This window comes from Medicago sativa, chromosome 6, assembly GCF_051527215.1.
Source record: "Medicago sativa cultivar Bolivia chromosome 6, Bolivia_mono, whole genome shotgun sequence".
In the NCBI taxonomy this organism is placed as follows: domain Eukaryota; kingdom Viridiplantae; phylum Streptophyta; class Magnoliopsida; order Fabales; family Fabaceae; genus Medicago; species Medicago sativa.
The window spans coordinates 77,180,015-77,207,946 of record NC_140754.1 but is presented as its reverse complement, the minus strand read 5'-3'; the positions used below and the strand labels follow the sequence as shown (position 1 = coordinate 77,207,946).

The 27,932-nt window shown below is 37.9% G+C and overlaps 3 protein-coding genes and 1 pseudogene across 3 annotated transcripts; 3 read left to right on the top strand and 1 right to left on the bottom strand.

Annotated features, from left to right (window-relative positions):
- Positions 1–643: 643 nt before the first annotated feature.
- On the top strand, positions 644–961 carry LOC146916973 (uncharacterized). The gene has a single exon (XM_085721785.1). It carries the CDS (start codon positions 644–646, stop codon positions 959–961), a length of 318 nt encoding a protein of 105 aa, XP_085577911.1.
- A 6,115-nt stretch (positions 962–7,076) lies between these two features.
- LOC146916972 (uncharacterized) lies at positions 7,077–8,249 on the bottom strand. The gene has a single exon (XM_085721783.1). It carries the CDS (start codon positions 8,247–8,249, stop codon positions 7,077–7,079), a length of 1,173 nt encoding a protein of 390 aa, XP_085577909.1.
- A 55-nt stretch (positions 8,250–8,304) lies between these two features.
- Positions 8,305–14,127, top strand: LOC146916971 (uncharacterized; annotated as a pseudogene).
- Positions 14,128–23,100: 8,973 nt separating this feature from the next.
- LOC146916970 (putative terpene synthase 2) lies at positions 23,101–27,241 on the top strand. The gene is made up of 7 exons (XM_085718828.1): positions 23,101–23,284; positions 23,726–24,005; positions 24,680–25,052; positions 25,151–25,369; positions 25,625–25,763; positions 26,298–26,546; positions 26,810–27,241. The coding sequence occupies exons 1-7, from the start codon at positions 23,186–23,188 to the stop codon at positions 27,101–27,103; spliced, it is 1,653 nt and encodes a 550-aa protein (XP_085574954.1). The 5' UTR covers positions 23,101–23,185; the 3' UTR covers positions 27,104–27,241.
- The last annotated feature ends 691 nt before the right edge of the window (positions 27,242–27,932 follow it).

Sequence of the window (27,932 nt, the reverse complement as noted above, 5' to 3'; positions counted from 1 at the left end):
GAAAAATGAAAGATTTGGGGGCTCTAGTGAATGCGGCGAGTAAGAAAATCTCGGCCAAGAAGAAGCGCAAGAACGTTCAATCTCTGGACCACCTTGTAGCTGGTTCTGGCCCTGGCTCAACCTCTGGTCATGTGGTGGACTTGGAAGGTGATGAGCCTTTTGAGGAGCTGGTGCAGGATTCTGCGAAGAGGCAGAGGGTGATAGTGTCTTCCGAGGGCCCAATCACGCCGATCAAGGCCGTTCTTGTCCGCTCTGAGAAAGGAGACTTCCTCCAGCTTCCAAAGGTGTGGTCTGAACCGGAGCTGTGCGGTCCCAAGTCGACCCTTTTCTTGGATGACCCTGAGCTGAAGATTATCCAGGATCTAGGCCCCGCTGGCCGGAGTAAGGCAATAACCGACGGGGTTATTGACACTATGAAGGCCTTGGAGGTCGCTGCTGCCCTGAACAATGCTTCGCTTGAGGGTGAGATTCGGGTCGATGCTTTGGTGCGGGAGAGGGATGCTCTGACCGCTAAGGTTGCTGCTCTTGAGAAGGATCAAAGGAGCAAGAGGTCTGTCGCGGAAGAGCGTGACCGTCAACTGGTTGTCCTGAAGGAGCAACCGTCATAGGCTCATACTGCTCTTAAGCAAGCAACCGATTCCTCATGGAAGCTGCTGAGGAGAAGGCGTCCTTGGAGAAAGCTCTGAAGAAGGCGGACCTCCCTGGAGAGGATGAGGCGGAAGACCTTGGGGTCCTGCGGCGTGCCGGCCTTGTGGACAGGATTGGTGAGCTGGAAGGAAGCTTGGTGGACGCCGTCTGGCTTGGCTTCGATCGGGCCGTGGCTCAGCTGAGGGTGGTGAACCTGGGTATCGAGCTGAACGTCGAAGGAATTCATCCCCTCAGTGAGGTGAAAGACGACGTGACTACTCCGCCCCCCGACCTGGAAGAAAATGATGGGCATGTTGATGACGCCCATGCCTGATGTGGCCTTTGTAATTAATTTTTCTTCAACAACCAAGTTTGTAATGACATTGTGCGCCCTTAGTGGTTTTTAGCACTTTTTATAATATAGTTGCATTATTCTCAATTACACTTGTCTGAAATGTATGATTTGCTTTCAAGTATAATATTTTGAATTTGATTGCTAGTCGTGTGAGGCTTTTTATTACCGTTTGAAGTATTTGTTGAGAGCGAACTATCTATCTTGTGTGTTTCACAGACTGCAATAATTCGTATGCTCTTAGTTGTTCGTCTTGTATTGTTACTCGCTTTTGAAGTGTGAGGTTTTTAAGTCAAAGTGCTTTTTGTTGTGGTGGGATGGACTACCCCCCGCAGTCATTATTTCGACGAAGTGATTTAATGACTGGAGAGTTTAGCATGCCCGCCTGGCTTCTTATCACTTTGACTTGATGAAATCAAAGTTTTTCCCTTTTCTTCCCAAGTAATTTTGTTTGGAAAGTTTTACCTTTGCGTTGTTTTGCAAGGAAGAGTTTGGGCAGGAGGTTTCCAACTGTTTACGTGGGGAATTAGTTAGAAGTATTGCACTTCCAAGAGATCGTTTATCTGAATGTGTGTCCAAAGTTATGTTTCGGACGTGTAACAGCGGATGAACGAAGAAATCGTACTAAGTTCAACGCACTGAGGCGTGAATCACCCATCGCGAGCTGGGGTTCTACCTAACATGCCGAGCAGTGATGTCGCAACGATAAGCGTACATACTGAGGAGTGAGAGAATTTCTCTCATCCTTTTTCTTTTTGGATTTTGAGTGGCACGACTTTCCTCTTCCGTTTATTTGCTCGTTGGAGAGCGAGAAGTTCGTTACGTAGAACTGAGTATGTACATTAGAGTAAATTCGCGTTGTCTGCCATCTAAGTGTAATACTTTTTGAGTTTTTCTGCATTCCAAGTCCTTGGAATTGCGTTTTGATGGAGGTCTTTGAGTCCGTAAGCTTCCGTTCCGGTCTTCATTCAGATCCTGAAGGGCCCGTCCTAGTTGGCGGCTAATTTCCCTTCTTCGGTATCCTTTTGGTTTCGCCGAAGAACGAGATCGCCGACTTCGAATTCCCTTTTTCTGACTCTCTTGCTGTGGCGAGCAGCGATTTTTGCCTTTAGTGCTGCCTCCCGCAAGGTAGCGTTTATTCTGACTTCGTCGACGAATTCGAGCTCTTTGCGCAGATTGGCTGTGTTGGTCAAGAAGTCGGTGTTGGCGTCAGTTCGCCAAGTGAGTTCTGTCAACTCAATTGGTATGACTGCTTCCATCTCGTAAGTGAGCCAAAAAGGTGACTCGCCAGTGGTGGAGTGGGGAGTAGTTCTATAGTCCCAGAGGACCGCGTGTAACTCTTCAGCCCACTTCATTTTGGCCGTGTCCAGCCTTCTTCGCATCCCTCTTAGAATGACCTTGTTTGCGGCCTCGGCCAGGCCGTTGGCTTGAGGGTGTTCTACGGAGGTGAAGCTTTGTTTTATGCCGATGTTCCTTAGGTAGTCCTGGAACCTTTGGTCCGTGAACTGTGTACCATTGTCGGATACGACTAGAGCCGGTACTCCAAACCTCGTTAGGATGTTTCTTTTGAAGAAACGGAGTACGTTTTTAGCTGTGATCTTAGCCAGTGGTTCGGCTTCGATCCACTTTGTTGAGAAGTCGATGGCGACCACTAGGTATTTCAGCTGTCCGGTGGCTTTAGGGAATGGTCCCAGAAGGTCGATGCCCCACCATGCAAAATGTAACACCCTATTTCCCTACGATAATTATTAAATAAATAGAATATATTTAGTAGTGAGGATGTTACAAAACTCGACATTATATCACAAAATAACAATAAATTGTTTTCTTTTAAAATAAATCCACTAGAGAAGAAGAAAATTATTCACTGATCACATTAATAAATTCATACTTGTCGTTCAATAATCATAAATAGGAACATAACAAGGTTTCCAAGATTCAACTCGAAATGTAATTAAAAATTAAATCGTCATCCCCAACCCTAGTGTTACAATATCAGAGCTCATAGCGACTACATGCTTATTCACCTATTAAATAACAGAACTAAACGGAGGGCATCCCCTCATCTCCACCTTCTAAAACGTCCCATAGCTACTCCTTGTCAACCTGAGTATCTGTACTCAAGGTACAACCACCATACACAAAACAACACAACAAAATAAGGGGTGAGAAATCCTGCCATAACAAAATAATAGGGAAAAACACACATATCAAAGAAATATCAGAATAATATAATCTCCACCATATCTTCACTCTCAACAGTTATTATGTATAATCTCTTCTTTTGACAATTCAATACACACATCATTTACACACTTACAACCACCAAGCACAAAACATCATCATATATATGCATATGGACTCTCCTATCGACCTATATGAATGTGGTACCACACCTACTCGTCATTTTGCCAGAGTTATGTTACTGGACTTTCACTGCATATTTTGCCTGAGGTATGTTACTGGACTTTCACTACATAATTTGCCAGAGGTATGTTACTAGAGTTTCACTGCATAATTTGTCAGACGTATGTTACTGGACTTCACTACATAACAATGCAACACATCATGCTCTAGACTCTAAATTGACGCGTAGAATTAAAATCAACAAGTATTACAAGTATACACTCAATCACATAGCCCACATATTAATGCAAGACTCCCACTAAAATGCACGACTCTAATGCAAGCACACAAAACATCATCACCACTCTCATCATCATCATAAATAAACATCAACAATATCATGATCACAACAACATACACAACGTCATTCTCATCATTATTCTATTATAACAAAATCATTTCCCATCATAGTAATTTTTTTAACTATATATAATATTAATCGTCATCAATATCTGTCACAGTTGTAGGGCTCCTCATCATTACTCTCTATCATCCGTTTATATCCCCATCCTATCTTTTCATTAATCTACACCTTACGTGTGACTCATTGTACGTCAACATCCCTTTATTTTATTGTATTATTCATCTCACAGACGTGCTCTATTCTCTCATCTATTCTAGGCCATCTATATACTTTATCCTGATATCATACTCTATTCCTCATTCATAGTCTTAAGATATTACTTGTTCATTACCATTACATATAACGTCTCCTCTCTTTACAACTAGGTCGTACCTCACCATCGTCATTAACTCCTTCATACTTATTCTTCTCAATAAAACAACTTTATATCTTATTACTTTGGTCTCGTGTTCGTAGTCATCTATGCATCACCCATTCCCCTAATTCTTAACTCCGTTCTAATTCAAAGTTATTATCTCACCTTAACATTAATTTCTACTTCAGCAACTTCCCTCACTAAGACTATATTATAATCCAAGGTTTCATTCTCTCGATACTAGTTGTTATTATTATCGTCAACCATTATAACTATTAACTCTTATCATCTTTCATATCCATCTTGCTCCTTTCTAATCGATCACCGTCTTATTCATCATTATCATCATTCCTATTATATTTCATTACTTAATATACAACTCCTTATCTTCCCTTACATTTCGGCTTAACGACCCGCTCATCGTTTACAATCATCTAAATTAGACTTCTACATTCTCTATTAATTTTTACATCTTATACGTTACTATCCAACATTCATCTTAAGTTCTTTAAATACCTTCACTCTTTTACTCTTTCACTTAACGGTATTCCTAAACTCGTTATTGGTTTAAGGAGATTATGTATAACCTCATAAGTTACTCGGACGAGCACCTACTTCATATCCCATTTTATCATCGTCTTATACCCCTTTTTACTAAATAGTGTGTTTTTAGACTCACCATGTATCCACACTATTTGCTCTATTAAATTATCGTCCTATAAACCTTAGTTAACTGGATATCTTTTCTCACTGTTATTATCACCACCGACCTTACCCAATGTTTTTAGTCTTACTAGCAACATAACCCACTTCATCATTTACTCGTCGCCCTAAACAAGATGCATCATCAGCATTACTCATCATTCACAAACATCATTTATTACATCATTCATCATCACCATTCAACAATTATCATATCAACATAGATCTTCATCCTACGACAGTAACCTCTCATCTTTAAACAACATCTTACACAAGCATATGTACACATCACATTCCTTTGTTATTCATTACTACATTTGGAATCTACCCTCGTCATTCGTTCTCTCCTTCACTACAACTTTCATCCTAATAATATACCCCATTCTCTATCCTAATTTAAGTGTTTACCCATCTACCAATATTCCTCGTAGAGTCATCCATATTATCTTTCACTTCCTATTTCCAAGTCATCTTGACATTCTTAATTTCTCATAGACTATTATCTTCGGTTCATAAGTAAGCTTGTTATTATCTTGAGGCAATCACTTTTACTTATGCTCGAACTCACTCCCTCATCTATATATGTAATTTAGGAGTACTTACATTTACTTTACACCCTAATGGATTTCTTAAAATCACTACTACTTTTATAAATGTTGAAGAGTCCACTAAAAGGATTGTACTAAAATTTCATTAACAACGCATCATGACCCAGGTGCGGTGCTTAAATCATAACTCAAGTCCTAGAGGGACTAATGGATTCCATCCAATGTTAAATGAAATCTAACACCTTTATCTACATCTTTCATGAAGATACCTAAATCCAATTCGGTACAGAGAATGGTGGAAAGATTGGTTTTCCTAAACCTATACAGATCACATGGCCGTGCTGACCCCTGTGTAGTATTTTGATCATAATTCACGTTTTGGATGTCCTCTTGAGGTGAGACCTAAACCAATGGAAAGCTAAAGTCCATACCTACCACTTTCATGTTTACACCGAAACCCAGTTCAAAACGGAAAATGGTTAAGAAATACAGTTTTTATTTGTTAAGTTGGGCTGACAAAATCGAGGGCCGATTTTTAAAATCGGGGCCCGATTTTTACATAGTCAAAACACTCAAAATTTTGAGCCAGAGATGGTGGCCGATTTCCCAAATCGGGGCCCGATTTTGGCTGACAGAAACTCGACCAAAATCGATCCAAAAATGCATTTTCTTCCTATTAATCACTTCTAACCCTCTTAACTCAATCCCAACACACCCAAATTGTCCCTGACTAACACTCTAGGTTTACTCTACTGTTTGTGCATTAATTCACTATTAAATTATCCAATTTTACACTCGTTCAGAGTCATGTTCTTAACCCTAATCTCAAAACTAAGTTCCCCTAATATCATCCTTTCAACAACAATTTTTTAGATTCATTCATCATAGTTCTCGGTGGGACTCTTCCTCATAACAATAATCATAACTCAAAAACTAATTAACCCCAACAACGTCTTCATCATCATCATAACAACACTCCTACTATAACCCCTTTTCAGCCCCACATCAAAATATTAAACCCTAAAGATGAAGAGATTCTCCCCCTTACCTCGAATTCGTTGGTTGAAACCTCCGGTTTGGCTTGTTTGCAACCAGGGTTCTGATTTCTTCTCTGCTTCTCTCTTTTCTCCTTTCACGTTTAGCTAAAAAGAAACCAACCAATCTATTTTCCTAATGTACTATATATATTCGGGCCAACCATCTTCTTAAACTCTTCTAGTGCTAGTTACTATTCTTTTGCTCTTCCCCTCCCCCACTTATTTAAATCTTACTTTTTGCACACCTGTCACCTTTTATCTATATTTTTTCTTTGTTTTGAGTTTTCTCCATTCGCCTCATTTAATTCGTTAAGCCACCTATCACTCAACATTATTACTCTAATCATTTCTCACCACGACTCACAACATAACAACAAGGCAACAACAATAATATCAATCCATTCACTTACTCACTACACTCAATATAATAATAATAAATTTTAAAATAAAGTGGGCGTTACACAAAAGGCCAAGGGGAAACTAAGGACGTTAGTTCAGCGGGAGGTGCTAGGTGCATGTCTCGTGTCGCTGACATTTGTCGCATAAGTTCACGTAATCTTGGGTGTCTTTTGACATGGTAGGCCAGTAATATCCGGCTCGTAGGACCTTTTTCGCGAGAGCTTTCGCACCAAGGTGTTGTCCGCAGATCCCTTCGTGGATGTCGGCGAGAACTTTTTGGGTCTCGTTAGGTCCCATACACGAAAGTGAACGAGCAAGCCCTTCGTTTTAGCCTGGTCTTTTCGTTCGGGTCAAAGGGAAGTTCCCCACTCTCTATGTATCGAGATATAGGGCCCCTCCAATCTTCCATTCCGATAATCGAGTTGATGTCTCGCGGTTGAGCTTCTTTTTCTTGGATGCTCAGTTTGTCGAGAACCTCATGCATTACGGTCTTTTTTCTGTTCGCAATTCGTGTACTTGCGAGTTTTGAAAGAATGTCTGCTCGAGTATTCTGTTCGCGGGGAACGTGAGTTACTTTGACAGTTTCGAATTCTTTCATCTTCTCTAGTACTAACTGAACGTACTTTTGGAGATGGTCTTCTTTTACTTGGAACTCTCCTGTGACTTGGGAAGCCACGAGTTGTGAGTCGGTGAAGATTTTCACCTTTCTGGCCCCCATGTCTTGGGCGGTTCGTAAACCAGCCAGGAAGGCCTCGTATTCTGCATTGTTATTTGTAACAGAGAAAGATAAAGTGAGGGAGATTTCGACAACGATACATTTGTTATTTTCCACAATTATTCCGGCCCCGCTCCCCTTGGAGTTGGATGACCTATCCACGAAGACGGTCCACTCCTCTGAGTTATCCTCAGCTGGGAAAGTCATCTCGACGAGAAAGTCGGTGAACACATGTGCCTTCAGTGCCTTTCTGGATTCGTAATGTATGTCGAACTCAGATAGTTCGAGTGACCACTTCATCATCCGACCAGCTACATCTGGGCGACCCAGGATCTGTCTGATGGGTTGGTCTGTCCGGACCACCACCGTGTGAGCTAGAAAGTACTGCCTCAGTCTTCGGGCTGTTGTGAGGAGCGCGAGAGCTACCTTTTCGATCCTCTGGTACCTTGTCTCAGGCCCCAACAGTGCTTTGCTTGTGAAGTAGACTGGTTTTTGTCTTTCCGTCGTTTCTCTTATGAGCATGGCGCTTACCGCGTCAGAAGAGACAAATAGGTACAAGTACAGTGTTTCGCCTTGATCGGGTCGCGAGAGTACGGGCGGTGCCGAGAGGGTCTCTTTGAGGTGCTTCAGAGCGTTCCCGCATTCCACTGTCCAATCGAACTTCGTTTCTTTCCTCAAGAGCTTGAAGACAGGAAGGGCATGTTGAGTGGATTTTGCAACGAATCTGGAGAGGGTAGTTAACATTTCGTTGAGTGTTTGGATGCATTTCTTAGAGTGGGGCGTTGGGAGCTCGCACTACAAAAAACGCGCTCAATTGTGGCTGTTATTTAAGGGAGGTTATAAAAAACCCCCGTAAATTAGTAAAAAAGGGAATTTGAGACTTCATGCGGCACTTATTCTATGGCAGTTTAATAACCCCCACAAATTGAAACCCCTTTTTCCAATTTCACTCTCCAGCCACCTTTTATTTTACATGCGCTCCTGATTTTTTAATATTTCATTATTTTTTCCTTTTCCCTCTTTTTTTTTCATCTAAATTTTATAGGGTTACATAAACCAAACAGTGTGTCATACAATAGCTTTCACGCTTCTCTCTCACCCGTCGAGCTAACACCAATGCTTCTCTCTCACCTGTCGAGCTCACACCCGTCGCTCTCTCACACGAAGAACTCACGCTTCTCTCTCACACGAAGAACTCACACCCTTCTGCTTATCTCTATTCAAAGGTATTTTCCCCCTTTTCAATTCTCATGCCTTGTAATTTTGGGGATTAGGGCTTCATTGTTGGTTCTCATGTTTAAGCATATTTGTTTGTTCTTCCTATGCCACCGTTTTTTTTGAATCGGCGTATATAATCCTATGCCACCGTTTAGTATACGGTCCTTGCTTGTCTCATATTGTTCCTCTGTTTTCCTCTGTTTCTATCTGTTTTTGAGTTAACTTAACTGTGTTATAGATTTGTTTGTTTATGAGTTGGATTATAAGTGTTAATTTCAGTGTTATACATACAAATTATTAGTGTCAAAGTTGAAGCTTTCACTCTTTTTACACTGTCGGCTAAGCCTGCTAATTGAGATTATTATAAATCAATAAATTAGAGAATATATTTTCTTTTTAATTAGGACTTGTTGACTCCTAGACTCTTATTGAATATTGAAGTAGCAAACTCAATATTACATAGAAAATACGAGATTCCTTTGATTGTTTAGCCTTTGATTATGGTGTGAAAGACTAATTTAGTTTCTGGAAAAATATGGTGTGAAAGACTGTATGGAAGATATGGTGTAAAAAAAAATAAAAAATCAAAATCCATGATAAAATATCTTGATTGTGATGGACTTATAATAGTAGATGAGTAGTGAGGTTGGTAGTAAACTTCGAGAATTGGTGAATATTTGTATCATGTTCCTGATATAGAAGGAAGATAAAAACTATGTGTCTTCCTGTTTCTAATATAGTAGATGAGTACTATTTTTGATTTGATGTATGAGAGTTAAGTTATTTCACTATTTTTTATATAGCAGAATTTTTATGTGTCAAATAACACTGCAGAATTTTTGTTAACGGGGAATTTTGTGTACCAAACACCACTCTGCAGAATTTTTGTTAATGCATAATCTTTCTTGGTATCAAGGGTTTGAGCATTGAAAATAATGCACTTCTGTTGTCATGTATAATAACAACGAAGAAAATTACACTCCAATTGCTTAACATAAATGAAGAGTTTGCTCTCAATTACATATAACCAATAATAGGTATATAAATTAAGTCATTGAACCGATCCAAAAATGTATTTGGTGTGCATTGGATGTATGGAAATATCATGATTAAAACAAGTCCAAAATTCCGGGATAAGTTCTATGCTATTAACCACTGACACTTTTGGATTAGATGTGTCCCGGTGTCAAATATGTGTCGGTGTTTGATACCGACATGACACTAACACATATGATTGCACAAAATTATGTCATTTTCTTAAAGTATTATTGGTGTCGGCGTGTCGGTGTTTGTGTCGTGTCCAGTATCCGTGTTTGTGCTCATGCTTCATAGGTTCTATGTCATTTGTAAGCTACTAATACTAATTAATTTAACTGTTTGTTCATTTATTTTTCTACATATTTTGTTATATACTTTTAATTTGGCATCATAAGTGGAGACTATATTTTGTTCATTTAGTACCTTATCATGATCATATCCCTATCACTACTTTTACTTAATTTATGGATTACTTTGTAGAGAAAATAGGATTATATTTGAGATATACTATATATATTTTTTTTAGGATATACTGTATATGGTTTAAATAAAGATTTGTTTTACCCACGTTACTTGTATTTGATTGTATGAAGTTTGATTTTATGAATTATCATTGCAAACATGTTTAGGTATCATGACTATTGATAAATCTTGGATTGCTAAGCTACATAATACACTTGAATACAGAGTTGGATTAGAAAAATTCCTAGATTTTGCTTTTATGAATATGGCTGTTGGAAATAGAATACAATGTCCATGCCCCAACTGCAGGTTTATGAAACCGCAGATTAGAGATGTAGTTAGGGATCACTTACTATGCAAACCATTCCCTAAAAACTATGTCATATGGACCCTTCATGGGGAGAGAAAAGTTCCAGAGTCATCGAGAAATGAAGACTCTGTGCGAGAGACATTTCATCCGAAAAATCCGATGGAAACAATGCTCAATGATGCGTTTGGTAACTATAGGCAAGATGCTGCTAGTTTAGATGAACCAGACCCGGTAGCCACAGATGAAATATTAAATGAAGGGACGAGGGGTCATTGTAGTGATTTTCGTGAGTTTCTCAATGATGGAAATCAGATATTGCAAGAAGGAAGCAATTTCACAAAACTTGAATTCATAGTCAAATTATATCATATAAAGGTCTTGTGTCGATTAAGTGACAAAGCAATGACTATGATATTAGAGTTGTTGAGAGACGCATTTCAACAAGCGAAGTTACCTCAGTCATTTTACGAGGCAAAGAAAACCATCAAAAAACTCGATCTTACTTATACCAAGATAGATGCATGCCCAAAGGACTGTATGTTATATTTGGGAGACGATGAAAAGAATTTTCAAGAATGCAAGTATTGTGGAACATCGCGTTGGAATCCCGAGAAGAAGAGAAAGAAGCAAGCTGCAAAGGTGCTACGTTACTTTCCACTAAAGCCAAGACTGCAGAGATTGTTCATGGGTTGTAAAACTGCAGAGCATATGAGATGGCATGCTTCAGACACTAACAAGGATGGGCTATTGAGGCATCCGAGGGATGGTGAGGCATGGAAGACATTCGATTTGATGCATCCTGAATTTGCCTCTGATCATCGAAATGTTCGGTTGGGCCTCTCTAGTGATGGTTTTAACCCTTTTGGGACCATGAGTAGTAAATATACCGTTTGGCCAGTGTTTTTGGTTCCATATAATCTTCCTCCTTGGATGTGTATGAAACACACTTCCTTTATCTTATCTATGATCATTCCTGGTCCGACGGCGACCGGAAATAAAAATGATGTTTACTTACAACCCCTTGTGAATGAATTAAAGGAATTATGGACTGATGGTGTGGTAACATTTGATGCATCAGCAAATGAAAGATTTAGAATGCGGGCAGCTCTTATGTGTACAATTAGTGACTTTCCTGGTCTAGGTAATTTGTCTGGTTGGAACACACATACAGGCTTGGCTTGCCCAACTTGTAACTTGGATGCGAAATCTTGTCGTCTCTATTATAGTAGCAAGTTTTGTTTTATGGGTCATCGTCGTTTTCTGAAAAGGAATCATAGATTTAGACTGAATCGTGCTCGCTTTGATGGAAACACAGAGGAACGTGATCCACCATCAACAAAATCTGGATCTGAAATTTTAATTCAAATAGCAGAGCAATTTGATACATCTGGGAGTACAGAAATTGTGAATCGTAAAAGAAAGAGATCTGAAAAAGAGCCTCCTAGGCAATGGAATAAAAGAAGTATATTCTTTGAACTTCCATATTGGGAGACTAATTTGTTGCGTCATAGTCTAGATTTTATGCATATTGAAAAGAATGTATGTGACAATGTCTTGTATACTTTGCTCCATGACAAGTCTAAATCAAAAGACAATCTCAATGCTCGAAAAGATTTGCAAAAAATGGGTATAAGACGCGATCTTTGGCCTGATGAGAAGGGGAAATACCGCCTTGCTGTGTTTTCACTAACACGTCATACCAAACGGTTGTTTCTTAACACTTTGAGAAATGTTAAAGTTCCAGATGGCTACTCAAGTAACATTTCTAGATGTGTTGATGAGAACCAACATAAGATATTTGGTTTGAAAAGTCATGATAATAATGTTATTATGGAACAATTTCTTCCTGTAGCCATTCGCAATTTATTACCAAACCATATTATAACAGTCTTGGTGGAGTTTTGTTCGTTTTTTAGAGAACTTTGCGGGAAAACATTGAATCTTTCTGACCTTCAAAATCTCCAAGATCGTGTTGTCATTACACTCTGTCACTTGGAAATGTTGTTCCCTCCATCATTCTTCACAGTTATGGTTCATCTAACCGTTCATTTAACAGAAGAGGCAAAACTTGGTGGTCCAGTGCATTATTGGCACATGTATCCTATAGAGAGGTAAACATATTACATTTTCAATTTCAAGTATCAAGTTTTATGTATCAATCTTGCAGAAGCTAATTCTCTACAATATTTATAGGGAATTAGGTCATTTTAAACACTTTGTACGTAACAAGGCACAACCAGAAGGTTCTATTGCTGAAGGCTACTTTGCAGAAGAGGCTCTCACGTTTTGTTCGAGATACATGGACGATGATATAGAGACACAATTCAATAGACCTAGACGTGTTTGTGATGAGTCAAATGAGAATGAGCCTTCATTTGCATCCTCCATCTTCCCTCAACTTGGTAAACCAGTAGGAGCTGCCTCAATGTTCACATTAACTCAAATGCAAAAACAACAAGTCCATCGATATGTTCTTCTAAATTGTGCAATAGTGACACCGTATGTTGAGTGAGTAACTTAAATGAAGTTTATGTTGGACTATTTTAAATATACAAGTCACATGTATTGATTACAATGTCCTTAACTGATGTAGTGAATTTAGACAATTTATCAAGAGAAGTTCAAGGTCAAGAAGGCCTTCAGCTACATAGATAGAAAAAAGAGTATCCAAAGAGTTTGTTGATTGGTTTCAAAGATTGGTAAGTGATGAATGGATATTTATATTACTATGTTTCATGTTTGACTGTGATCATATCATGGACTTCAAATTATTTTTGTTGACTGATACAATTGGTTTAATCTAGATTTTGAATCCAGAAACACTCGATACAATGTCTTCTGATCTACAATTTTTAGCACGTGGCCCTATGGACAAAGCAAGGAGATTTACTGGTTTCAACATTAATGGGTTCAAATTTCGAACTTTAGCTCGAGAAGAGGGATTGAAAACACAGAACAGTGGAGTTTTTTGACATCCAACACATCTTGTGTTTCAAGTAGTGTTGATGGGAACTTAAGACAAGCAGATTTGCCTTATTATGGAAAGTTAGAAGACATCATTGAGATTAACTTCTATGGTCATTTCAAGGTTACTCTTTTCAAATGCAAATGAGCAGATACGACACGAGATAAAGGCTATAAAAAGGATAATTGGAATTTTAACTGTGTAAATTTTGATAGATTGATTCATATTGGAGATCGTGAAGAACATGATCCCTACATTGAGGCATCTCAAGCACAAATGGTATATTATGTAGAAGATGTGGTTAATGAAGGATGGAGTGTTGCTGTGCATTTAAAGCCAAGGGATTTGTATGAAATGGGGGAAGAAATAGATGAGGAAGTTTATGAAAATGTCCCAAATCAAGCGCAAGTACTTGAGCATTTCAATAACATTGATGATGAGTATGTAGAATTGGCCATGGATGATGTGGTTGATGATTTAGAATAATATACCCACATATATTAGTAGATAATTTTTTCATAATTTTTGTTTTTTATTTTGAGGTAAATAGTTTTTAAATACAATTTTTTATTTTGCCATAATATAGTTCATTTTGTATTTCACCTATATGTTTTCTCATTTTTATGAATATGCAGACATGGCAAAGAGAAAGCGTTTCACAATTCCAACAGAATCAACATCTCAAGCTCCAACTTCAGACAACCCTTTACCTCAAGATCCAACTTCAGCAAATTCTTTAACTCAAGCTCCAATTGTAGCCCATTCATTACCTCAAAATACAACTCCAGCCAACTCTTTAACTCAAGATCCAAGTTCATCCAATTCTTTACCTCAAGCTCCAATTAACTCTTCACCAATTGAAGGCTCATCATATGCTACAACGATTGTTTCATCACCGGTAGATTCGTCCTCAAATGACGAAATTCCACAACAATCTCAAAGACCTAGGCAACATGTTGGGCGCGAGTCTCCGTCACATTGGATTGTTGATGCAATAGGTATATGCATTATATTTTATTAATAATATACCTCTATTGTTAGTTTTCTGTTTTTGTAGTGTTAGACGTACGTTTAGCATGTCATTTTACTGTGAATTTCTGAAGCTAGAATTTTCAGCTTCTAGTAGTCGTGCGTCAACACCATCCTACCGTGAAAACGAACGTTCCATTGTTGTTAATTACTGCAGCTCACATTTTGCTATCTTGTAGATGATTTTTTTCCCACGTCACTGCAATTCCATTATGCAAGGCTGTAGATATATGTTATTGGCTTGTTTTATCTCATTGATCAAAAGTAGGCAACTAAAATATAGACAGGCTCTAGCAATATGTTTTGTAGCAGAATATTGTTTAGATGTAATAACATATTCGGTCCACACAACTCAAGAATATTGTTTAAAAATGTAAACTGCTGAATGATGTTGTGTTGTTCTTGGTATTCTTGTTGTGTGTGTGTCTGTTATAACTTTGTTGAAGCTTTTTGTGTTTGTATTTATTGCAAAAGACCCACAAGGAGCTACTAAAAGGATAAAACTCCAGATTTGGGATGTCGTTAACTTACCTATTGGAGAACGTGTGATTGTCCCATTTGATGAACAAAATGCTCCATATGGTGAAGCACAAGCCTTGCTTGCAGGATATTGTGGAATTTTAGCAACAAATCACCAATTATTTCCGATTAATTTTGAAAGGTGGAATGGAGAAACGGGCATGCCAAAAGCATACAAGGATAATTGCTTTGCAACAGACTTAAAGGTATTATTATACATTTATAGATTTTCATTTATATATTGATTTAAAATAATCATTCAAATGCTTAAAATGTGATTGTTATATCTTTTTTGAAGCCTCGATTCCAATTTATGACCACTGAAGACCTAGCAAAGAGATATTGCAATCTTAACATTTCAAAGAAGTGGGTTGCGCATAGACAAACTATGTGGAAAGAAATATATAATCGATCCAAAACCAGGGCTGAACTTATAAGCAGCGTTCCTGATGGTGTAGACCGAATTCAATGGGCTCATTTTGTGAACTATCGTTTGAAACCAGAAACACAGGTAAAATTGGGTCAGTTTGACACATTTATTATTGTTAATTATATGATTAATAAATGCATTTGTATTTGTTTTTTAATAGGCACGTTGTAAAAAAAATGAAGAAAATCGACGCAAGCAAGTGATTCCTCATAGGGGTGGTTCTAATGCTCTTTCGAGAAAAAGACATGAGATGGAAGTTTTAGTAATTAACTTAATATGTTTTGCTATTTAATACAATTTACTATTTATTCTAACATCTTTCTATTCTAGTTATTGGAAATGGGACGACAACCAAATCGTGGAGAAATATACCTTGAAACCCATCCACCAGATAAAGAGTCATCTGCAAATGATGCAGCAATGGCTACAATTGTAAGTTAAATTGGAATAAACTATTGGTTTATGCATGGTTGTATATCTGGTTTATGCATGTTTTTGACTTGGTGATCACTTGCATACTAACAGGAAGAAATTCAAACGGGTTTGACTCAAAGTAGTGTTGATGAATCTGAAATTTCTCCGGATGATGTTATCGGAAGAGTGTTTGGGCCTGAGCACTCTGGAAGAGTGAGGTCCATGGGTATGGGAGCAGTTCCTTCTAATACATTTAGAAATAAAGGAGTTCGACTTTCAAAATTGAGTAATATTTCAGCTGCTGCTTCTACATCATCTGATACCGATTGGAAAGCAAAGTTTACAAGCTTGGAATCAGCATTTAAAGCTTACATTATAATGAAAGAAGGAAGGATTCGTGATGAAGTAGCTAGCTTCTTTGGTCCAAATGTAAGTTCTGTTATGATCCTTCTTTTTTCCTTTCTTTGACTAAATAATACATCATGTGAACTGTTATGATTCCTGATGAAGTAGCTAGCTTCTTTGGTTTGGTTACTAAAATTGATTTAGGTTGTTTGAAATTGGTGTTGAACTTGAACTAGGTTGTATTATTGAGAGAATGAGAGTGTACTTCCTCTAGAGCTGTGGTGTTGTTCAACAAGTTTTGTATTTTTCTTGCGGACGTTATGTTATGTTTTCTGTTTAAGGTTGTTTGCCGTGAAGCAATGTTGTATGTATTCTTTAATGTATTTGCTGTTGTACTGAACTATTTTAAATTTTTATTGTTCTTTCTTGAGGGTAGCTTTGCTATCTTATTTTGTTTTGTTGTATAATTGAATTAGGATGAAGAAATTTTTTCCGGTTATGCCTAGAGACAAAGCTAGCATTAGCAGTATAGCATTTGCTTTGTAATTTGGATGTTACAACCTCTTTTAATACAACTTATTATTAATTTTTTTATTATTTAATCATTTGACAAAAAAATATAGCCCCACTGATATTGGAAGTCCAGGTCCGCCCGTGGCTAGCTTAGTGTTTTTCTTAGTTTGGTTTAGAACATGATTAGTTTAGTGTGGTGTTTGTTTTAATTTTTTTCAGTAATTTTGTGGAAGCTTCGTCAAATATTTTAACTAACGAAGTGTTTTCTTTTTTAATTTCAGTCGACAGATCTTCCAAGTGAGCTAATTCACCTTTGAACGCAAGAGGATCATGTGGTGGAAGCAACATCTGATGTTTTTAGATTATATATAATGGTAGAAGAAGAGATACTGACTCTATATTTTGTTATGATGATATATATTCCTTTTAGAGGAAGACATATTTTATTATATATAATGGTAGAACAAGAGATAATGACTCTATGTTTTGTTATGATGATATATATCCCTTTTAGAGGAAGACATATTTTATGCTATTATTAATTATGTTTTGTATTGCGACAATTGATATTAGATTATATATGGGTATTTTAGACTAAAATATTTAAGTTATTGATGATATTTATTTTTGAATTGAGTGTATTGATAAAATCAAAAAATTAAATCTTACAATACCTTTAAACTGCAATTAAAAACAACTTAGATTAGATACAGAAAAAAAATGATAAAAAAAAAATTTATATCATCTTTGTATTAGAGGAGGTTAAAAACTCCCACAAAACAAACAAAAAGGAAATAAAAAAAAATTGAAAACAATATATCTAAGGAGGTTAAAAACTCCCGCAAATAAAACACTTATATTGTGGAGGTTTTTGATATGAATACCAGCGGTCGCGAAAAACCCCCGCAGATAATTTGTGGGATTAGTATATGCGGGGGTTTTGAAAAATCCCGCAAAATAACTAGGGGAGGTTAAAAACCGCCGCAAATTATGCTTAAAACCGCCGCAATTAGGCGCGTTTTTTTGTAGTGTCGGTAAATGCGCGGCATTTATCCTGGTTCGCCTCTATTCCTCTTTCTATTAGGTAGAAACCAAGGAATTTACCCGCTTGGACTCCGAAGGTGCATTTCTCGGGGTTGAGTCGCATGTTGTACTTCGGAGTTTGTTCAAAAACTCTTCTGAGGTGAGCGGCATGATCCACCTCTAGCTGGGATTTTACGATCATGTCGTCCATGTAGACATCAAGGATATCGCCCAGAAGTGTCTTGTCATAGACTCTGTTCATCATTCGCTGATAAGTTGCCCCCGCATTTCGCAAACCAAAAGGCATTACGTACGTTGTAGTAATAGTTCCCTGATTCGGTCATGAAGGCTGTTTTCGTTTTATCTTCTTCAACCATGGGTATTTGGTTATACCCAGAATAGGCGTCCATGAAGGATAAAAGTTTATAGCCGGAGGAATTATCCACGAGTTTATCGATGTTAGGAAGAGGATATGCGTCTTTAGGGAAAGCCCTATTAAGATCGGTATAGTCAACACACATACGCCATTTTCCATTAAATTTCTTGACAAGTACAACATTGGAGAGCCAGGTAGTGTATTTTGCCTCAGAAATAAGATTTGCCTCTAGGAGATCTTTTACAGCTTTTTCTGCAGCCTCTGATTTTTCAGGAGACTGCTTTCTACGCCGCTGGGCTACATCGCTAACTCCGGGATCTACTGTCAGCTGGTGACAAGCGACGCTGGGGTCGATTCCAGGCATGTCGGCTGCGCTCCATGCGAATAGGTCAGTGTTCTCCCTGAGGTAGGCGATCAGCTGTGCTCTGACAAGTTCGGGAAGAGCTCCGAAGGGGACCAGCTCGAACTCACCGTCGGGAACAGGTCTAAGAAGTTTCGCATTGAGCGGATCCTTCTTTTCCCGTTTTTGTTCCTTGAGGTCTTCCTTGGTGAACTTGGGATCAAGTTCGACCAAGTTGGTGTCCAGAGTGCTCGCAGCAGCTTTCCCCTTTTCCTCAGCAGGTTTGCTGGACTAGGAAACTGAGTTCTGGGACTTGTTCGCTTGGAGGAAACATCTTCTTGCAGCTTCGATGTCTCCGTTGAGGGAGGCGATGATGTCGTCCTTTGCATGGTACTTCAACTTCATATGAGTGGTTGAACATGCAGCCCCAGGTTGGGCGAGTCCGGTTCTCCCTATGATGCAGTTATAGAGAGAAGGACAATCGATTACCAAGAATGGGATCTTGATAGTTTTCTTGACCTTCTTTTCGCCAAAGGTGACCAACAGCTCCACGTATCCCCGTGGCTGAGTAGATGAGCCGTTGAAGCCGTAGAGTTTGTTTCCAACGTAGGGAGAAAGATTTTTCTCTGTTAGTTGGAGAGTTTTGAACAGACTGGTGTACATGATGTCGCATGAGGCCCCTGTGTCAGTCAGGACTCGTCGGACATCCGCATTGGCCATCGATGCTCGTACGAGTAAAGGGATGGCGGAATTTGAGGCTCCACCAGGAAGTTCTGAATCGTAGAACGCCAAAGGTGGCCTTCCTCCGTGATTGGAGGGGGACAGCAAGTTGACGCTCATGAGTTCCTTGGATTTCCTCTTCATGCTCCCCATGGAGACGTTCAACGTTCCTCCCGTGATGACGTTGGCAGTGGGGAACTGTTCCCATGTGCATGAGTAGGGGGTGATTTCCACGTTGTAAGGGAAATCACCGAGATGTTCCACAGACATGGCGATGGTTTTGCCAGCTTCAGACCCGTCACCGATGAGCTCGACGATCTTTCTTTCCGACCTCTCTGGATGAGGAGCTCAATGGCATCCTTCATATGGATGCAGTCATCGGTGGTGTGGCCGTGGCATTTGTGGAATCGACAGTACTTTGTCTTGTCGACCCCCTTCCTCTCCTGTGACAGAGCCTTTGGTGGCTTGATGCCAGCTTCATTCAGATCGGCGATGGCGATCTCGGCAAGGATTTTCTCTCTTGACATGGCCAAGGGAGTGTACTCGGTGAAGTGACTGTTGGGCCTCTTGCTTTCCCGAGCAGCTTTACCTTCCTTCTTTTTCTTGTGGAAGGCTTTTTGGAGGCTTCAGCGGGAGGTTCCTCCTTCCTGGATTTGTTAAGGTTGTCCGCGTACAGCTCTTCCTCGTAGGCGATGTAGATCTGGGCGATCACTAGGAACTCGTTGAGAGTCCTTGGGCGATCAAGGCGGGTAGCTTTCTTCACGTTTGTGCCTTCGCGCAGACCTTTGGCGATGAGGTACCGCTTCATTGTTTCATCGGCACCCCGTACTTGAACGGCTTCTTTGTTGAACCTCTCGATGTAGTATCTGATGGGTTCGTTTCTTCCTTGGACGATGGCTTCGAGGGAAGCCACCATTTTTGGTTGCGTCCTAGACGCGGTGAAATGGGTTGTGAACTCGTGACATAGGTCGCTCCATGAGTTGATGGAGTTTCTCCGCAAGTTCTTAAACCACGTAACAACTCCTCGCCTCAGGGTAGTGACGAAAAGCTTGCATTTGACGGCGCCTTGCACCGACCGGTAGGTGAGAACCGCCTCTATGTTCTCGATATGCTCGTCCGGGTCGGTTGTCCGTACGAGTCCATTTGTGGAGGCTTCTCCAGTCCACGGGGAATAGGAGCTTCCCGGATACGCCGTGTGAACGGACCGTAAGCGTTATGATCGGTTCGGGTATCCCGAGAGTCCTCTGAACTAGAGGATGACCAAGAGCGCCCCTTGCGTCTGGGTGGAGATCTTCCTGGGGGAGTTTGGCGTGGCGGAGATCTCTTAGGTGGAGTCCGGCTGGGAGGGGATCGCATGGGTGGAGATCGCTGGGGGGATTTCCTTTTGGTTGATCTCCCGGTGTAACTTGGAGATCTGATGCTCACCGAGTGTCGTGGGGATCTGGAGCGTGATCGACGAGGGCTCCCTCCTCTTCTGCTACGTACGGGGGAACGAGTCCGTTTGGCTCGAACTGATGGGCGTGTTTTCTCCAGATCTATTAGGCGTCGGTTCTGTTCCTCGATTAACGACGTCTGCCGTTGAACCGTGCGGATCAGGTTGCCAATGAGTACACCGAATGGTGTAGCATCTTCAGGTGTCTCTGTAGGGCGCAAGGGACCCTGCAGAGGTCTTTGCTGGAGAGGAACTATCTGAGATGGTTCCTACCTGGGTGTATCCACAGGTGAAGGTGAAGATGTCACGCCATCACGTTGAGGGATATGTATCTCACTTCGTATCTAGGTGTTGGCACCGTTGGCAACCATGGTCTAAATTTTGTAAATCTTTGGTTTTTAGAAGTATAAAAACGAGGAGAGCTTATATATTTTCCACAGACGGCGCCAGTGATCGTACCTGATCATAAGGTGACTGTCGGTGCTTTGAATGCGGTGGTTGTGACGGTGGTGGAATGCGTCAGAATGCTTCTTGGAGCGGATGGGGGGTGTGTACCTGCAGGCACTCTGACGCTCAAGTCAGTAGAGATCAGAGAGTGAGGGTTTAGAGGGAGAGTGAGATTCTCCCTTGGGGACTGCATTGAGTCCCCTATTTATAGCGGTGGAGGGCTGCAGAGCCGTTCTGGTGGCACACCTGGTTCTGGCGGCTACGAAATCGTGGGAAGTGTAACCGCCAGAGAGTTTATTGCGGGAACGTGCAGAATGTGCAAAGAGACGTTGGGGTTCGTTTGAACCGGTCTCGTTCGCTCTGTGCATCCCCCTTGCGGAGAGGGGGTGTGTCGCAAGTAATGCTGCCAAACGTGGAGTTTGAGCTTTGGATTGTATTGGGCCTAAGTAGTGGGCCAAAGGTCCTTTTGGCCGGTCCAGAACAGATACTTAGGTGGTGACAGGGGACTAACATTGTTATTATTATATTGCTACTTGTATCTCGATATTTATAGTATTATACTAATAATTATTTGTTTAGGAAGTAATTAGTTAGTAATTAGCGAAAGATACCGAAAGAGAGTTGGTCCTAGTAGTAAGTATTTAGGAGGTGACATTACTAAGACTGAATAGTAACTCTGCTAAACTTAGGATTTAACTCATTAGTAATTAAGGAAACAAGTATATGCTTGAAGAAAATAAGTCGTAGCCTAACAGAACCATTCTCTTAAACCCTTAGTAAGGTAGGCATAGATTAGAGTTGCCCATTTGTAGAACTACTAAGTAAGTGAGAGAGGGTGTGCTATGAGTGTCCTAAGATTCATAGATGGGCTGAACTAATGGAACCTTGGCCATCACTTCCTTAGGAAAAATTGGAATGCGAATTTAAGTTTATGTTTTCAATTACCTTAGAGACGGTAAGACCCCGCACGTAAGGATCAACGTGCGATCAGCAGGTGCAACCAGACTTAAGAGGGATAGACCTAGTTAACCGAGATTTATAGACCCCACACGTAAGAATCACTGTGTGATCAATAGGTGCAACTTCCAACCTTCTAGGTTAGTCATGTCCCAACGGCCTCATCATATGTATAGTCTACTTAAGATAAAAAAATACGACGTTCTGTTATTTAATATCCAACATTATAAATAGGGGGATTCAGAGAATCCTAATCGCTGCTTACTTTTCTGCATCCAAAAACAGGTAAACTTGCTATTTTGCAAACAGATAAAAATTGCAAGACTTCTAACCCTTATCTTTTATATTGTGAACTTACAAAAATAAGTAAGTTTGATCAATAATGAAAACCTATAAGCTTCTTTCAGTTAAAAATTAAAATAAAATATATTTGCCTTTAAAAAATTAACAAATAAAACAACATTTAACATATGTTTGCACCCATAGTTAGTTTTTTTTTTTAGTTTGTTACGCTTGCCTTCAATTTTTTTTTTTTTTTGAGGTGGCCTTCAAGTTTGTTTATATATATACACACACACACACACTTACTTTTTTTTTGACACAACACACACACTTACTTGAGATCACATGTTTAAGAACACTAAAACTAAAAAGAATTTGTGTGCGCACGCCGACAGGGAAAGGCGTATGGATTAAATTATATGTACTCCCACCAAGCGTTTCAGTTTGGCATTGTATGATAAATAATTAAATTTTGTAGTCAGTTGTGTATATGAACATGTGCAATAAATTATATTATACAATAGTTAGAGTCCCTCTCAAAAAAAATAAAATAAATAGTTACAGTCAAAAAAAAGCCACACCATTTACGGACACATCGCTTAACCAAAATAAATACTATTTTTTTATGTGTTTAATGAACTTTTGTTGGTCAAATTATTATTATTTTTTAAATATGTACACATGTGTTTTTTTTCTGTTTATTTAAAATAAATACTTTAGTGGTACATACTGTAGTTGGATTTAATGCATTTAATCTTACTATAAATATCGATATAGACCTCTTGTTTTCCCAACCAAAACATAGAGTTGAAGGAGAGGCACTCATCGATAAAGCATTCCATTCATTTGAATATTCAAGTATGTCTCATAACGAGAAATCAGTTTTGCAAAGAAATGTTGCAGATTTCCACCCTAGCGTTTGGGGGGACTTCTTCATTCCGTATGCTTCAGAATCTTTGGTACGTATCTAATGCCCTTTTTTTTACGTGAACAACAATGATTTCTTTTAAAGATCAACAACAATGATATTTATGAAAAGTGATTAAGGAGTTCTAGAAACACTATCTTTCTCATATTTCACTCTAGAATAAAACCAAGAGAAAGTAGGTAGAGCTATAGCAAACACTCCAAAGGGTTATTTTTTAGCAATAGGAATGAAACCTGGTGTTTTAGGATTTCCAACATAGATATTACACATTGCACACCAACCACTTGGATCGTATAATTAATAAACCGCTTAATATTACTAACATTGCACACTCATAAGGAATTCAAGTTACTCACATTTACTTTGTAATATATATATTTTCAAGAATGCCAATAATATAGGATCTTTTTACTAATTAAGTGTCATTTATCAATTAATTTTAAAATCATATGCATGTTTTGATTACATACAGGAATTTGATATAAATATTGCGGCGCAAATTGATAAACTAAAAAAGGAGGTTAGACAAATGATTGTCTCAAAAATTGAGAATCCGTTGAAGAAAGTCAACTTAATTGACTCAATATGTCGTTTGGGTGTGAGCTATTATTTTGAAGACGAAATTAATCAAGTTTTGGAAGATATTCACAAGGATTTTGTTCAAAATGGAGAAATAACTCTCAAAGGCAACCTTCATTCTATTGCTGTGCTATTTAGGGTGTTGAGGCAACATGGTCTTTACGTTTCACCTGGTATTTATATCTCCACTTATTTATATTAATGATTCATTTTTTATATTTTAATTTGGATCACTATTGAGTAAAACAAACTTGTGTGGTAGTTTTTAGTTTTTTTTTTTAAAATCCTAATCGTCAAATTAATACTTTAATTTACAACATAATTTTTTAATTTTGATCATGGGGAGTATCTAATATAAACCTCTAAAAAATGGTTTAAGTATAAACCTTACATTTTTAGTAACAAAAAGAGTTTTATAATACTAAAAATTAGAGAATAACATAAGTATTTAACTTTTTCTTGCATTAAAAAAAAAAAGATAATTGTTTTTACATAAAATAGGAAGGGTCATCGTAGGATCGGATCCATATTAAACAACCCATTATCCGTGTAATGTTCAGATCCTCGGTTCTTTACATTATTCGCTTTTACATAATTATATTTTTGATAGCATAGAATGTAAACACTAAATGATTATGAAGTAATATTAACGGTGAAGTAATATTTATGGTTTAGGCCGGTTTACCTATAGGGTAGCCATCTTATTTAGGAAGAACCTTTTTCGTACTTTAGAAACACACTATACATTATCTTAATTGCTTATTGAATTTTTTAATCTTGTTTTAGTTTCTTATTACATCTCTAATGATTGTTCAACATTGTCGTGGTTTTCTAATAAAAATATTAGATGTATTCAACCAATTCAAGGACAAGCAAGGAAATTTTAGTGAAACATTGATCATAGATGTTGAGGGCATGTTAAACTTGTATGAAGCCTCGCATATGATGATTCATGGTGAGAAAATTTTGGAAGAGGCATTGACTTTTACTTCTGGTCTCCTTGAGTCAATTGCAACCCAATTGAGTCCTTCTCTTGCGACACAAGTCAAACATGGCTTAAGACATCCTCTTCGCAAAAACTTGCCTAGGCTAGAGGCAAGAAGCTACATTTCCATCTATGAGCAAGATTCATCCCATAATGAAATTCTACTTACGTTGGCAAAATTGGATTTTAATATGCTCCAAAACCTACATCAAAAGGAATTTGGAAACATTTGCAAGTAAGCACTATATCCACACCCTCCTTAATTTAAAATTAAATTGAATTCAAAAACTAACTACTCTAATTGCCTATAATATTTTTGGTCTTTATATATAGGTGGTGGAAGGAGTTGGACATTGCTAAAAAACTACCTTATGCACGGGACAGAGTAGTAGAATGTTGCTTTTGGGTTATGACGGTATATTTTGAGCCTCAATATTGTCAAGCAAGGAAAATGATGGCAAAAGTAATCTCCATTTTATCATACATTGACGACACGTATGATGCATACGGAACAATTGATGAGTTAGAACTTTTTACTAAGGCAACTGAAAGGTTAGCACATCATATTAACACAATAAAAAAAATAATCAAATCAGCAACCAAAATTTAGAGATAGAAAAACTTGAAATTTATCTCTAATTTAGTATTGAAATTAAGTGATGATAAAATTAAATAATAACTTTTAGGTGGTTGCTAATTCTATTTTTTTAAAAGTAAAATAGACATTTTCTTATCATATATTTATACACGGTCTAATTTTGTCAACAAAAGGGTAACAATTAATATTATAATGAAAATGAATTTTAGGTGGGATATTAGTTGTTTGGATGATCTTCCGGATTACATGAAGTTTCTCTATAAACCACTCTTGGATGTTTATGAAGAAATAGAGCAAGAAGTGAAGAAAGAAGGAAGATTATACGCCATTAACCACTTCTTAAAAGAAGTAAGAGTTTTATTTTATTGTTAAATTTTTTTTCTTTTATTGATTTAATTTATTAAACAAACAAACAAATATTTCCTTTTCAATGTTATCTTGTTATCAGAATGAAATTTTAGGATTTAATTTGCATCCATTCTTCGTATAGATACATAGATCCTAGCATATCTTGTGATTAGAATATTTTTAAGAGTTTTGTCGAAATTGACATTATAGAGTATCAACATGATGTTATTTGATTGAATGTAAATGTTAAACATATTTATACTATCAATGCATAAAAACTAGTTTAAAAAACTTTTTATTAATTGTTTTATGAACTCAATTTGTAGCAATTAATATACGATATTTTGTTTTGTCAGAAATAAGCTTTTTTGTAATTTTAATTGAACAAAAGATTATATATTGGCAGTTTAATTAACCGTAGATAATAGTTCAACAAAATTTCGAATACAATTTGACATCATATTTACAAAAAATACATAGGAGTTCAGGTACATAACCTATTAACAATACTACTATATTTTATGCCAATGACAGTTCAAAAATATAGTCCAAGCTTACATGAGTGAGGCCAGGTGGTTGAATGTTAACTATATACCAACAACAGAGGAGTACATGAACACATCAACAATATCAAGTGGTTACCCGGTGTTGGCTACGACTTCTTACATTGGAATGGGAAACATAGCCACAAATGATATCTTCAATTGGGTAACTAACAATCCGAAAATTGTTAATGCTGCTGCTGTTCATTGCAGGCTTAGGGATGAAATTGTGTCTAGCGAGGTATTTTTTTTATCTAAATATATAATTTCACACAATATTCTTTGTGGCTAATATATAAGAGATAATTATTGTTCATTTTTGTAAACAAGGTTGACACAATTGTTTAATTACAATTTACAAAGTTGATATTTTTGTAACCGTCAAGAGTTAATATAATAAGATGACATAATGGTGAAATGTGACTTTTACACTGTAACTGCATAGTCATTAAACTATTGATATATCTATTGTATCTCATAGTGTATATTTTTTATGATAAACAGTTCGAGCAAAAAAGAGGACATGTTGCTTCATACTTGGAATGTTATATGAGGGAATATGATATGGATAGAGAAGCTGCCATTCAAGAATGCCAAAAGAAAATTGACAATGCTTGGAAAGATATAAATGAGGAATGTCTTAGGCCAACTAAAGTTCCATTACGTTTTTTGACGTGTGTTCTCAACCTTTCGCGTTTTATTGAGGTTTTTTACAAAGATGAAGATAACTACACACATTCCGAAGGACTAATGAAGACCTACATTAATGATTTGCTCGTCAATCCCATCCCAACATGAGCATTGATTTTGGTCTTTAAATGTTCTTTTTGTTTTTCATCTAAATAAAGTTAACATCAAATGTGGAATTTATTTTGTTCAATTCAAAATTTGTTTTAGAATAATAATTATCTTATAATGCAGATGATGTTTGATAGAGTTTGGTGTAAAATAATATTTACATTTATTGAAGAAGCATCATTGATTACATAATTTGTTTAAAAAATATCTAACCAATATATTAAAAATTATTTATAGAACAAGGTGCTCCAAGAATAAATCATATGAAAATATTAATGGGTAAAAAACCAACGTTTTAAGTTGAGCTTGGCGATCCCTCAAAAAAAAAAGTTGAGCTTGGCGATGAACTAGATTCCAAAATTACGGGCTATGTTCAAGTTGGACGACGAGGAGTTTACACTCTTCTAATGGAGATTTCAAGGTTATTGGATCATATTTCTCTATGCGATATATTTGTAGATTAGTCAATTTTAGCTTAGTGTTTCTTTTTCCTCATGATGGGTGTGCTTTCCTCAATTCCTCGCTTTGGAGGGGGTGTTTAGATTCTCCCTTACATGCAGTAGGAAACTGATGACAGATCATCATATGATTTTTTGGCCATGTTTTTAATACTTTTTCTTTGCATTTGAAGACAAATAAGATGAGAGTTAGACGAGTTGTCAATGGTTTGAGGAACATATTTTATTGTTTTCACTCGAGTCGTTGTAATTCAGTTTTATCCTTGACCATGCAACTCCATAGATGTTTTGAGTGTTTTGTAGTGAGGAATCATTAAATCAAGACATCATGTGAGAGATCAAGGATGAAGAGTTGAAGATCAAGGGTTCTT